General features: G+C 39.4%; 1 protein-coding gene across 1 annotated transcript; it reads left to right on the top strand.

Moving 5' to 3' along the window:
- The first annotated feature begins 7,643 nt into the window (after positions 1–7,643).
- On the top strand, positions 7,644–13,148 carry LOC110926486 (E4 SUMO-protein ligase PIAL2). Its single transcript, XM_022170251.2, has 16 exons — positions 7,644–7,892; positions 8,693–8,765; positions 8,912–8,977; positions 9,068–9,133; positions 9,226–9,326; positions 9,452–9,503; positions 9,592–9,663; positions 9,750–9,817; positions 9,915–9,963; positions 10,344–10,428; positions 10,505–10,606; positions 10,703–10,754; positions 10,834–10,885; positions 10,969–11,085; positions 11,164–12,055; positions 12,611–13,148. The coding sequence occupies exons 1-16, from the start codon at positions 7,717–7,719 to the stop codon at positions 12,898–12,900; spliced, it is 2,313 nt and encodes a 770-aa protein (XP_022025943.1). The 5' UTR covers positions 7,644–7,716; the 3' UTR covers positions 12,901–13,148.
- The last annotated feature ends 395 nt before the right edge of the window (positions 13,149–13,543 follow it).

Raw genomic sequence — 13,543 nt, 5'->3', positions numbered from 1 at the left:
AACTGCTTCCTTTGGAGAGTCGTATTGGACCGGATCGCTACAAAAGAGGCACTTCAGATTCGGCGTATTTATCTTTCCTCGGCTAACTGTGTCCTATGCAATGAAGGTATTGAATCGGTTAACCACCTTCTCGTTACATGCGGCTTGGCTCAACAAATTTGGGCGGTAATCTTTCAATGGATGAAGATTCCTCTGCCTAGATATATCCTAAGTGTGGTATAATTATTGGAGTTCACGGACTCGTATCAAGGGACAAAGAGATACAAAAGGGCGGTGTATACGGTGGTAGCAACAACCTGCTGGATCATTTGGAAAACGAGAAATGACGTCATTTTCAAAAGCAAACTTCCAGTCCTAGCGAAGATAATTGGAGACATCAAGGCTGTTTCGTTCACATGGGTTTGTAATCGCTCAGAACTCAAGGATTTGCCATGGGAAAAATGGAGGAGTTTTTGTATAAGAGAGTAATTGTATTGTACCTCTGTTTCCTTTCTTGTTTTCCTGTAATTTGTACTTGCTTGAGCACCTTGCTTAAGTCTTTTTAATACATCGCCTTTTTTTCAAAAAAAAAAAATCCCCGCCACCGGTAATGTTGATCTTTTTCTATTAAGGTAAGTTTACGAGAAGGTTTCATTATTTCATATAATAAATGTTGTAACAATAATATTAATAACCCAATACCATAAATGTAGGGTTGTGGTCATGAAAAATCTGAAATTCGAAACGCTTTTTCATATTTTGAATTCATAAACATTTTCAGAATTTTCAAATTCAAATAATTTGAAAACCAATTTGATATACACTCCTTCATATATATGGGCATATCAAACTCCCGCAAATATACATATGAAATTCATATATAATTAGTAACGAGTACAAGACGACTCAAATATAAAAGTGAGATTAACAAAACACGTTCCATACTCAACATAACTACATGCTACGAAGGAAATGGATGGTAAAACAATTGTTTATATATGAAAGAGTGAACTGTCATTTTCGCCCATGTGATTTGGTCACTTTTGGCGTTTCCGTCCATTTTTTTCTCGCCTGGCTATCCCCAGGGTTTCTAAAACTTGCCATTTTTATCCAATTCATTAACCTTATCTGAAGGGGTATGGTCCCAAAACGACCATTACCCGCATCAAACAAACCCCTACCAGTAAGCAAACCGCACCCATGCGGTCACATCCTTCGAACCCATTCGGTTCGAAGATGAATAGCTTGACCCAAGTACGAAAGAAGATGAACATATCGATGCGGCTGGCACCGCATCATATGGCCATTTTCGTCACGACAAGGGAAGCGAGCAAATAGTCTCCACATACGATGATGCGGCCAACACCGCATCTCGCGTATTTCTTGATCACAAGTAGGAGACGCGGTAACTTCAGACGTTACCGCATGCAGCGATGCGGCTCGCACCGCACCCTGCATATCCAACAAGTGGACTGACACGCCAGGCAAGTGGCTGACACCACGAGGCAAGTGGCGCCGGCGACAGTCCCCTGTCAGAGCTATTAAAGCAATGGGCTGACGTGGCGTAACCCCCACGGCCGGCGAGACTGACACACCTGCAACGGTGCAGCTCGTCGTCAGCCCATCCATCAATCTCCTCCTTCACTCCTCGGCTATAAATACCGACCCCAAACCAGGTTTGAGGTAGATCTCTTGCCAACTCTCTACTACTACTATTATCTTGCTTTGCTTCCCAAGCAAACTACTGATTCTCACGCCGGAGAGTGGTAACAAGGAGCACCCCCCACCCCATCCTCCTTGTTACGAGTCACGGCTTGTTTCCTTGTGCAGGAGATCATCCACCGGTGACCCAGCCAGCGATCTCCGAGAGGAAGGGATTAACCCTTCTTGACGAGACCAGTGTGTTAACCCTGCCCGGTTAACCATTGTTTCCGCATCACTCACGAGCACACGTGAAATATGCCTCGGTCACATCAAACAAACCCCTACCAGTAAGCTATAAAGGGATAAAGGGATATATTACCTTTTCCGCATCACTCACGAGCACACGTGAAATATGCGGAAGTGACACACATGAACCCATTCAGATGTGTCAGATGCTCAGAACCAGTGTTGTTCTTTGGACTGAACCGCATCTCAGAAACAGGCAAAGCGCATTGCCTTCCTTTTCTTCAAGCTTCAAATCCCTCCTGTCCGGTTCACAACCACAGAGGGTGCATGAACAACTTCTTCAGTAGAAAGAAGGAACGGAATCTACGCGCCCGCACATCAGCAGCCCTGACTCCTGAACCTTCAAGAGTTACATCCGTGCAACAAGCACACTTTGAGCGAATATGGGACTGCAACATCGCAGACACCCATAAAGAGCTACAGACATAACCATAGCTTCCGCAGAGTGGTTGCTACGGAAGAGCAAAACTCACTCCACATCACCGAACGAGGCTACCTCGTTGTAAACTCGGTATTGGAGCGTGAAGGTAAGTGGCTCCAGAAAGAACGCAGATACGTGCTTTAAACAAGCACTTATCAAGCAGCAAGTGTCCGAACAGCGGTAACAAGTCTGCCTATGACTTTGTTTACCTGCCAACGGACCGCGGTAACAAGTCTGCTTAAGACTTTGTTTACCTACCAATGGATCGCATGGAATAAACAACGATGGGCATCCCCTTGCCTATGACCATGTTTATTTACCCATAGTCTAGATCCACATTGTTCGACCAAACACGGCCAACAATGACGCAACGAAGTAACCGCAAAGAACGTACGGTTACTTGAGAGCTATCAAGATGAACACGAACACCCAACAAAAAAGGGATGGTCATCTCATCATAGGATGCTGAACATAGAACTTGAGCAAAGTTCTAACACAACATCCAAAACCTTCAAACCTGACCGCAAAGGTTGGTTTACAAGTTTTTCTTTTCTTCTTCGTGCACCATTCTGGCAAATGGTTCGAAGAAGAAACCACCTCCAAGAGGTTCGAAACATGTGCAAACCTTCGAACCACCATCCAAGAGGTTGGTTCGAAGTTTGTGCAGCATTACTATGAAGGTCCCTAACAGGCCTTCAACACAACAACAGGTGGCAACCCACCTGACGACATGCAACGGCTGAGCATTTCGCATCAAGCGAAACCCCTTCACCGGTACGGAAGAGGCATAGCCGGATTTTTTACCAGATCACCAGGTTGATCTGGCCTAAAATTTTCTCCAGACTGCCACACTACCTTCCTACACCATAAGTCCAGTACTCCTCCCACGTGCAACTTGCACAAGGGAGCAACACTAGACTGGGGGGACTTGAAGGGGTATGGTCCCAAAACGACCATTACCCGCATCAAACAAACCCCTACCAGTAAGCAAACCGCACCCATGCGGTCACATCCTTCGAACCCATTCGGTTCGAAGATGAATAGCTTGACCCAAGTACGAAAGAAGATGAACATATCGATGCGGCTGGCACCGCATCATATGGCCATTTTCGTCACGACAAGGGAAGCGAGCAAATAGTCTCCACATACGATGATGCGGCCAACACCGCATCTCGCGTATTTCTTGATCACAAGTAGGAGACGCGGTAACTTCAGACGTTACCGCATGCAGCGATGCGGCTCGCACCGCACCCTGCATATCCAACAAGTGGACTGACACGCCAGGCAAGTGGCTGACACCACGAGGCAAGTGGCGCCGGCGACAGTCCCCTGTCAGAGCTATTAAAGCAATGGGCTGACGTGGCGTAACCCCCACGGCCGGCGAGACTGACACACCTGCAACGGTGCAGCTCGTCGTCAGCCCATCCATCAATCTCCTCCTTCACTCCTCGGCTATAAATACCGACCCCAAACCAGGTTTGAGGTAGATCTCTTGCCAACTCTCTACTACTACTATTATCTTGCTTTGCTTCCCAAGCAAACTACTGATTCTCACGCCGGAGAGTGGTAACAAGGAGCACCCCCCACCCCATCCTCCTTGTTACGAGTCACGGCTTGTTTCCTTGTGCAGGAGATCATCCACCGGTGACCCAGCCAGCGATCTCCGAGAGGAAGGGATTAACCCTTCTTGACGAGACCAGTGTGTTAACCCTGTCCGGTTAACCATTGTTTCATCATTATCCAATATGTATCGTTAATATATATGAAACTCATAAGTAATTAGTAACGAGTACAAGACGACTCAAATATAAAAAGCTAGATTAACAAAACACGTTCCATACTCAACATAATTACATGCTAAGAAGGAAATGGATGGTAAAACAATTGTTTACATATGAAAGAGTGAATTGTCATTTTCGCCCATGTGGTTTGGTCACTTTTGACGTTTTCGTCCATTTCTTTGTCGCCTGGCTATCCCTAGGGTTTCTAAAATTGGCCATTTTTATCCAATTCATTAACCTTATCCAATATGTATCGTTAAATAAGAGCTATCTATGTCTTTTTTATACATTTCATGTACTCCATTTTATAATAAAAGTTGAAAATCAGATTAAGGTGGGGCTCACTTGTACCCACCCACTTAATCTTCCCCAACAACATCTTCGGGCAACCACCACCAGCATATAAAAAACGCACATCACACTATGTTCTTGTCTCTCGTTACATTACCTCTCTCACACAAACACACGATATGTATCTTTCCCTCTTCAACCAAAACCCACCACCACCTTCAACCGAGATCCACCACCAGTGGGTGCGGTGGTCAAATTTCAAGAACATAAGTCGATATCATTTAGGTATACGACTTCGTTAGAGCAATAGTTGCCACAAAGGGAGGTTAAAAACGACAACGGGGTATAAAATCTGATTGCGGTGGTCAAAAAAGAAGATGAGGATCTTATTAAAAATGACGAGGAAAAAAATAAGATTCGAATCTAATAGATTAGGCGTTCGATATAATGAGATACAAAAAGAGAGATGTACAAATCGAAAAGTTGCGCGAGAGGTGTGTGGCAATTGAATCAACGACCGATCTATCTCGTCTTCTTGGTTTCTCGTCTGAAAATGACAAGTAGTGTATTAGGAGTCGCCGGTGGTGTGCGATGACATCGCACGAATGTGAGGATAATGTTGCCAAAGATGAAGGTGACTACCGAAGAGGGTTATTGTCGTTGGAAAGGTTAACGGAGTTGATGAAAATACCCCTATTTGTGTATTATTAATTAAAAAAGAGTGAAGGGTGAGAAAAATACCTATATACCCCTCATTTAGTGGCACATACCAAATGAGCATAAACCTCAGGGATATCAAGAAAATAAATTTTGAATGCAAGTGACGAAAGTGGCTAAACACGTAGTTTTTTTTCTTTCCAAAAACGGGTTAGCAAGAGATTGAGCGGCCTTTAATCAACTACATTCTGAATACTGAATTCACTCCACCTCTCCCAATTAAGAAAATCAATTGTGTTTGTGTTCAGGACTTCGTTTTATTTTTTAAAAAAAAGGGCATACAATGCCCATATGTGATTTTTAAGTTAAATATATCTAGCAAATCAAATGATGGAAAAACCAACAAATATGAAAACAGTGAATTGTAAGAATGCCCTTTATCTTTATACCCTTTTCAGGCGATGTCCTTTGTGTTTAAAATTGATGAGTTTTATCCTTTATGTTTTAAAATCCATCACGTTATGTCATTTAGGCCTAACCTAGTTTGTTTTTTCAGTTAAATATAACCATGTGCAGGTCACGTGAGGGTAGATATGTCATTTAACATCAAACTCATCTATCCCTCTCTCTAAACAAACACCCTTCTATCTCTACCCCATGTATCTCTCTATACCTCCTCTTTCCACCACCACAAACTCCTTTCACCACCACTCTTCATCTCTCTACCTCTCTATTTCTCTACACTACATGACCCCCACAGCTACCCCCCCAACCACCATCAGATTGCACCACCCACCATTCCGATGGTGAAGATAGGAGAGGAAGGGGATGGTTTGCGGTGAAGGAACAACGATGGCGGTGGATAGGGTTCCTAAGAATCAAGTCCACTTGTGATCTTTGGTGGTCCAAATGTTTAAAACGAACATCAATCGAGGTCGAGCAGACATGTTAGGGTTCCTACGAAAGAGAAGACATTAGAAGGAGAGGACTTTAGATCTTCAGTTGGACCCCTTGAAACATATGTTAACTTTAATGACACCGGAGTTTAACGGATGTTAAGCAGTATACTAACGTCGGATATTAAGCAGGAGAAGACGCCGAAACTTTCAACGGATCAGTGATAATAATAACAACTGAAAAACGTCTCTGTAAGCTTCAGTCGGATGCTGGACATGTTTCTTAAAACCCCCATATAGAAACCCATCCAAAGATGGGGTTTTGTTTTGTTCTTTGATACTTGATTAGTGATTATACTTATGCCAATTGAAATATAGATGTTTGAAGGACAAATTTGGTCAACACATGGGTCAAGTGATGGTTTTATGGTGATGTCGCGATGATGGTTGTTATGATATTGATGATCAAGTGATGGTTTTATAGTGATGATGGTCGTGGTTAATAACGGGGTTTGTTAAAGATCAGTCGTTGTAGGGATATGGTCGGGTCTTGCAGGTTGGGGTGAGTGGCCGGAGTTGGTTTGGGGATAAACCGGTGAACTAGGGTTTGAGTGGATATAAATTCGTGGAAATGAGAAGGGTGGGAGAAATGACTGATTTACCCTCACGTGACCTGTACATGATTACATATAACTGAAAAAATACACTGAGTTAGCCCTAAAGGACATAATGTGATGAATTTTAAAACATAAAGGATAAAATTCACCAATCTTAAATATAAAGGACATCCCTTAAAAAAAAGTATATAGGTAAACGACAATTTATTACAATTCACTAAAAAAATATAAACATTAAATGATTAAGATATCACCATTAATTATCAATCTGATCATGTTTCACATGTAATATTAATCTCTTTTAGGGATTATTACTATATACAATTTACGTTGATTCTTAACAAGAGTGACATAATGCTAAAATGCGCTGTTGGTCCACATGCAACTTTGGAAAAACTAGGCTATCACAGTGCTTGTAACTTTTGTGAAGATACAACTTAACTCCTTTAACTACAATGACAAAATCATGACCCTGTACTTCTACTAATTGTCAGACATAACCCCACAACTAATTTGATCAAATTTGGCACGTAAACAAATGAATAGATGTGTTAATTGTACTTTATAAAACAAAATGTTAAATAAATGAGTTAGATAAGGTGTAAGATAAGTGGAGGTTATAGGTTCAATCCTCATGGTATGTAATGCAAGTTTAGTCATTCAAATAAAATATAAATAGATTCTTGCGTTAGTTGTACTTTATAAAACAAAATGTTTGTACGCTACATAACTATAGTTTTTTTTCCTCATTTCGGTTTCTTTACAACTTTTCCAAGCTTGAATACGTTATTTTTAGTCTACGTTTTACGTTAACTCGTGGTATAAGTTCGCGTTTTTGTTTCCCTTTGTTTTACGTCATATTGTGGTATAACTTCACGTTTTTGTTTTACAATTTTCCCTAGTTTTTTGTCCTAGTTTACTTACTATTTAGCATGATTTTAGGAAAAAAGACAATTTGTTGCAATTCACTCAAATATATATAAAAACATTAAATGATTAAGATATCACCATTAATTATGAATATGATCATGTTTCACATGTAATATTAATCTCTTTTAGGGATTATTATTAACAGCACTTGTATAGTGACAGGCAGCCTGCCTGCCAGATTTACCGAAACGGTGATGAAACCGGCTACGGTTGCCGGAACGGTGGACATGTCCACCGGCCAGACACTATCGCCGTCGTACGTCAACTCTTTCCGCATCTCCGCCGTCACTAGCCGGTTACTTGTTCACCTTCGCGGCGAAGCAAACGCCGATAAAACAGAGTTCTGCAATCTATGCCTCTCTCTCGCTAGGTATCACTTTTAATTTTACAATTCACATGTTGTGCTACATTATTCTACAGTGTATCGTTTTGATCATCGATCCTGTTTGTTTGATTAATTGATTAGGTGAACGTTCTCGTTAGATCCGTTACAATTTACAAACCCTAGTTTTTACTGCATTTTGTTTACTTAAGCTGATTTGGTGAAATTGATGAATTCTTCGGTATAAATTGATTTTTGAAATTGAGATCAGTATAGTTGTGTTACAATTTTTTTTTTTTTTTTTTTTTTTTTTTTTTTTTTGCTAATAGTGGTGAGGTTTAAATTTGTTAAGTTAAAGCTTGATAATTATGTTTAATTTTAGGTTAAACTGTTAAAGTCAAGTAATTTATTAATCTAGGAAAAGTCAAAATTAATTACAGTTACTGAAATTAGGGTTCTGTGTGAAACAGTGAAGGAGAGAATGTGGAACAAACCTCATCACTATTAGCAAAAAATATTGTAACATAAATTAATTATAGTTACTGAAGTTAGGGTTGTGTGTTTATTGATTTGATTCGTTTCGTTTTTCTGTGTTACTAAGTTGGATTGTTGAAGTTTAGTTACTGATTACTTATATTTAAGAACTGAACTGTTTCCTACTCGGAATTTGAGTACACTGGTAGATAGATTGCGAGTTTCCGGAATTAGTTATAGAATTTTGTTCGATCTATCGATGGAGGGAATGGGATTTATAAATTTTATTATTTTTTCGGTTTCTTGTTTATATTATAAAAAAAGTTATATCTTTTGTTTAAGTTTACATACTGACTGCAAATTGACATTTGCAGAGGTATTGACTATGCCGTATCGAACAACGATATCCCGGGCAGAGCTCCGGATTTACCCAATTTGTTAAAGCAGGTTACTTCTTTCTTCCTATAGTAATAGTAAAAGATTCGTTTTGTAATTTCGAATACAATTACAGCCGGACCTGGTATCTTATTAGTATCGAATGTTGCCGTATTTGTACATCTTGCTGTTACATATGATTAAATATTTAAATTCAGGTATGCCAGAGGAAAAATGATCTCACATCACAAGCAGCTGTTATGGTACTCATGATCTCCGTAAAGGTACGCGCTTTCTAAAGAAGGAAGGTTTATAGATGAAAAACTTCCGTTCTAAGTGATTTTTCCTTTTCTTTTTTGTATATTTTATTATAGAGTGCATGCAGTAGTGGGTGGTTCAGTGAGAAGATTAAGGAAGAACTTTACGTTCTTTCAGATGAGGTTTGTAAATGATTTGGACACCCGTTGTTATTCTATTTTTATCTACTTTTACCACATGCTTATTACAAAAAGCGTTTGTTTGCATGTTGTAGATGCAAAGAAGTTTTTGCAGCGTTAGTATTGACGAATTGAATTCTAACGTGAAGAATAAGAACAACAACTTTCATCTCACCATCTCCACAATTATGTCAAGGTGTTTAACGTTTATCGTCTTTCTTTTTACGTACAAAATTTATATGGTCTCTTACCTTTTTGGACAGCTGTACGAATTACGATTTTAAAAATTCTCAATTTAATTTGGAAGAAGTTTCCTTTCAGGTTCTATCCCGGAATGAAAATGGGCGAAGTATTTTCTCTTGTTGAGACAAAGGTAATAAACAAGGTTACTTTTTTTTTTTTTAAAAAAAAAGGTCATCTTGCAAGACTGTGATGTAGTTAATTTTCTGTATATATTATAGCCGGGTTATGATTCATACGTAACCGATCTGCATATATCAAAGAGATCAAGAACTTCTCCTGATGATAAAATAGTAAGCATTTCTTGTAATGTTCTATTTTGACTAAACTTGGTTAAAAGTTTACTCTTGTTTTGGTTTCAAATTTAATTTTCTTGCAGTATTTATTTGTTGCTCAAACAGATAATATAGAGACATCAGCATGTCTTATAAGTCCTCTGCAAGTCAAGTACGTACTTATTATTACCATCTAAATCCTTCTTTACACCAAGTATGCACACATGTTCAAATCGGGCTAAAATGTTATTCATTTTTTCAATTTATAGTTTTTTATTGAATGGAGAAGGAGTTGATAAAAGGACTTGTGTTTACAAGGTTTGTACATACCACTCTACGATTTGTACCAGTGTTTTGAAAACCGGACCAGCCGGTCGGACGGGGGTCTGACCGGTCCGGTTCATCATGTCAGACCGTTTTGAGTTGAACCAGCCGGTTGGACCGGAAAACCGGCCGGTTGAATCGGATTTTTTATGGGTTGAACTGGATTTTTATTAAAAAAATTCCAAATTTACCCTATGTATTTTTATAATATTTACGGCATCACCCGGTTCTTATATCCGGTTCGACCGACCCGACCAGTGGACCGGTAAGGAGACCGGTTCGACGTCCGGTCTGGTCATGAAAACATTGATTTGTACTAAAATGTGTTCTTGGTGATCACTAACATGTTTCTGGTTCCTTAATCTCCACATCAGGATTTTGGACCACAGATGCCGACACATGTTACGCATATGCTTAAATACGGAAGCAATCTTCTTCAAGTGGTGGGCCAATTTAATGGTAGTATCATTATCCAATTCTCGAACAATGTTCATGCTTGACTCCACCTGAAATTTTCATGATTTTTTTTGTTTAGCGAGATATATTATAGCGATCGCCTTCATGCGTACGGTCTCAAACCCTAGCTATCCTATCATTCCCGACTATGTTCAACCAGTTGCTGCTCAACCCGATTCAGGTTAGTTAGTTAGTTAGACACATGTATTTGTGGGTTTTTCTTAAAACCATTTCTTAATCATTTTTGGGCTATTATATTTTCATATTTTGATTACAGATAACGAGATAATCGAAGGACCATCCAGAATATCACTAAAGTGTCCCATAAGGTATAACTTATAATCCATACAATAAATATTTAATCTTGAAATATCTGTAATTGAGTTAGGGTTCTTATTTTTTTTACAGTTTCAGTCGTATCAAGAATCCCGTTAAAGGACATTCATGTAAACATCTTCAGGTAAATTCTTCATGCCACGTCATAGAAAAAGTTCAGTGTTTTTATCACTAGTTTAATATTCTTTTAATTTTTTTTACCTGCAGTGCTTTGATTTTAACAATTATGTGGAACTCAACTCAAAAAGACCACTGTGGCGTTGTCCCCATTGTAGTCAATCAGTCTGTTTCCATGACCTCAGAATCGATCAAAGCATGGTCAAGGCAAGTCAACATTCGGTTACATATTCATATATATTTTTTTTTATAGCTATAAGTTATAAACAGTTTATTCGTTGTTAGGTCCTCAAAGAGGTAGGAGAAGATGTTTCTTATGTGAAAATATCGGGTGACGGTTCGTGGGAAGCTGTAACCGACAATATCGGCAATGAGCTTACAGAAAAACCAAACGATACACAGCCTCTAAACCAAGAAACTACCTCCCGTAACGTTGATGATGTTATGGATCTTACTGAAAATGATAATGAAATCGATAAATTTGAAGACAACGATGACAAAAAATCTTCGCCAGCTGGCGTATCTAGTGTTACAAATAAAAATACAGCACCGCATATGGAAGACGAGTTTTGGGGTGAGTTTTATTCACCTGCACGATTAGATGCTGGTGATGTTATTCAAAGGAATCGCCTCCTTTTCAACTCCTTGACCCGAGGTCAAAGTCAAAGCCAAAGTCAAACTGAAACCCCTGTTTCCGGTAATACGCCGTCACAACAGAATGAAAACTCAAATAATAATAATAATAATGATGGGAATGTGAGGTACCCGACATCAACCAGCTGGGTAACGAATACACGAAATGCTATTCAGGCACTTCCCGCTCAGAATTCTGCGAGAACAGTTGACGGTGACATACGACATAACTTTTCAAGATCTCATCTAAATCATCGTTCAGCTTCACCTCTTTCAACGGACCGCTTTAGCTCACACCAAACACAATCCCTGAATCAACGGGCTCACCTTCCGGTTCGATCATCTGGTCAACCGGCTCCTCATGTTCGGCTAGGTGGTGTGGGCCCCATGACGAGTCCTGCAAGCAGTCCTTCCGCTCAGTATTCTTTGTCTGCTATTCAACGAGCTACTTCCCAGATTAGAAGCCCGACGTCATCTGTCACACCTCCGATTCAGACATCTGGATCATCATCTGTGACAGTAGCTGCAACAGGCAACCACAGAGGTAACAGTTAACATACTTTCTGCCAATATATAAATAAAAATAAAATATAGAGTAAAATGTCATTTTCGTCCCTCCTGAGGTTTGGCTACTTTTGCAACTTTCGTCCAAAGGTTTGTTTTTTTTTTTTTTTTTTTTGCATCTGGATCCAAAAGGTTTAAAATCTTTCCATCTTCATCCGGCTCGTTAACTCCATCCATTTTCCTCCGTTAAGTCAGAGGTATTTCCGTCTTTTTTTTGTTAACTTAAAGGGCAATTCGGTCTTTTTCACTTTATGTAAAAAGACCAAATACCCTTGAAAAAGACCAAATTGACCTTTAAGTTAACAAAAGAAACATAAATACCCTTGACTTAACGGAGGAAAATGGATGGAGTTAACGAGCCGGATGAAACTGGCAAGATTTCAAACGTTTTGGATCCAGATGCAAAAAAACAAACCTTTGGACGAAAGTCGCAAAACTGGCCAAACCTGAGGGACGAAAATGGCATTTTTACTATAAAAATATAATATTATACAAAGAGTTGAAGCGAAGCTGATGCATGTTACTATGTATCCAGAAACTTCAGTAGACGGATCAGCAGAGGAAAACTGGAGGCCAACTGGACGGATGAGAGGAAGTCTTTCAGGGCAACAATACACTGAAGCTTTAAAACACAAGGTTATAATTCAACCAAGCGAACCGGTACAAGCGGCTAGACCACCACCGGTTTTGAACACACCTAGACCGTTCATACCGCCTCATTTACAAGCCCTAATGGCTAATAATAACCCCAGACCTCAAGCAGGAGGAAGCGGTCCCGGTTCAGATAGTAGCATGGTTGGTGATGCTGCTACCGGAGATAAGTGACGGAAGTTGGTTCCTAGGTACAGTTATATTATTGTCTGTTGTTAGAAAAAGTATGATTCTATTGAGCTAGTCTTGTATTGTCGTTAAAATTATAACATAAAAATTGTAGGCTTTATCCAAAGTATATATGCATAAATGCATAATTTGGGGGGCCCTATCAGTTTTTGTATCATGAACGACGCTATTGAACTAGTATTGTATTGTGCTTTTCAACGGGTTTAGATTTTTATAAAAGATCGGTTAAGTTGTTTTTGAGCTAAATCCGGTACGGTATAAAAACCGGATTTTAAAACATTGAGATTTATGGCTCATATATCACGGATAAAGATCAAATACAAATAAACGTACTAAACATACGATATGAAGGAAAGATAAAAAATCACGGTGTCTTTTTTGTAATTATGAGTAAGACCACATATAGTGGGGCGTTTTTTTTAAAAAAAAATTCAAAAATAACGCCCCAAAACGCCCGGAACCCATTACATGGGGCGTTTTAGGGCCTTTTTTTTGAAAAAAAATTGATTCAGCGTTATTTTTAAAACGCCTTGCCCCAATCCTCTTCTCCAGTCATCTTCCATCTCATTTATATGTTAGCCAATAAGAATTTTTTGAGGTTTTTTTTATTTAATTATTTTACATCTCA

Source organism: Helianthus annuus, chromosome 17 (genome assembly GCF_002127325.2).
Source record: "Helianthus annuus cultivar XRQ/B chromosome 17, HanXRQr2.0-SUNRISE, whole genome shotgun sequence".
NCBI lineage: Eukaryota > Viridiplantae > Streptophyta > Magnoliopsida > Asterales > Asteraceae > Helianthus > Helianthus annuus.
This window is presented reverse-complemented; position numbering and strand designations above follow the sequence as displayed.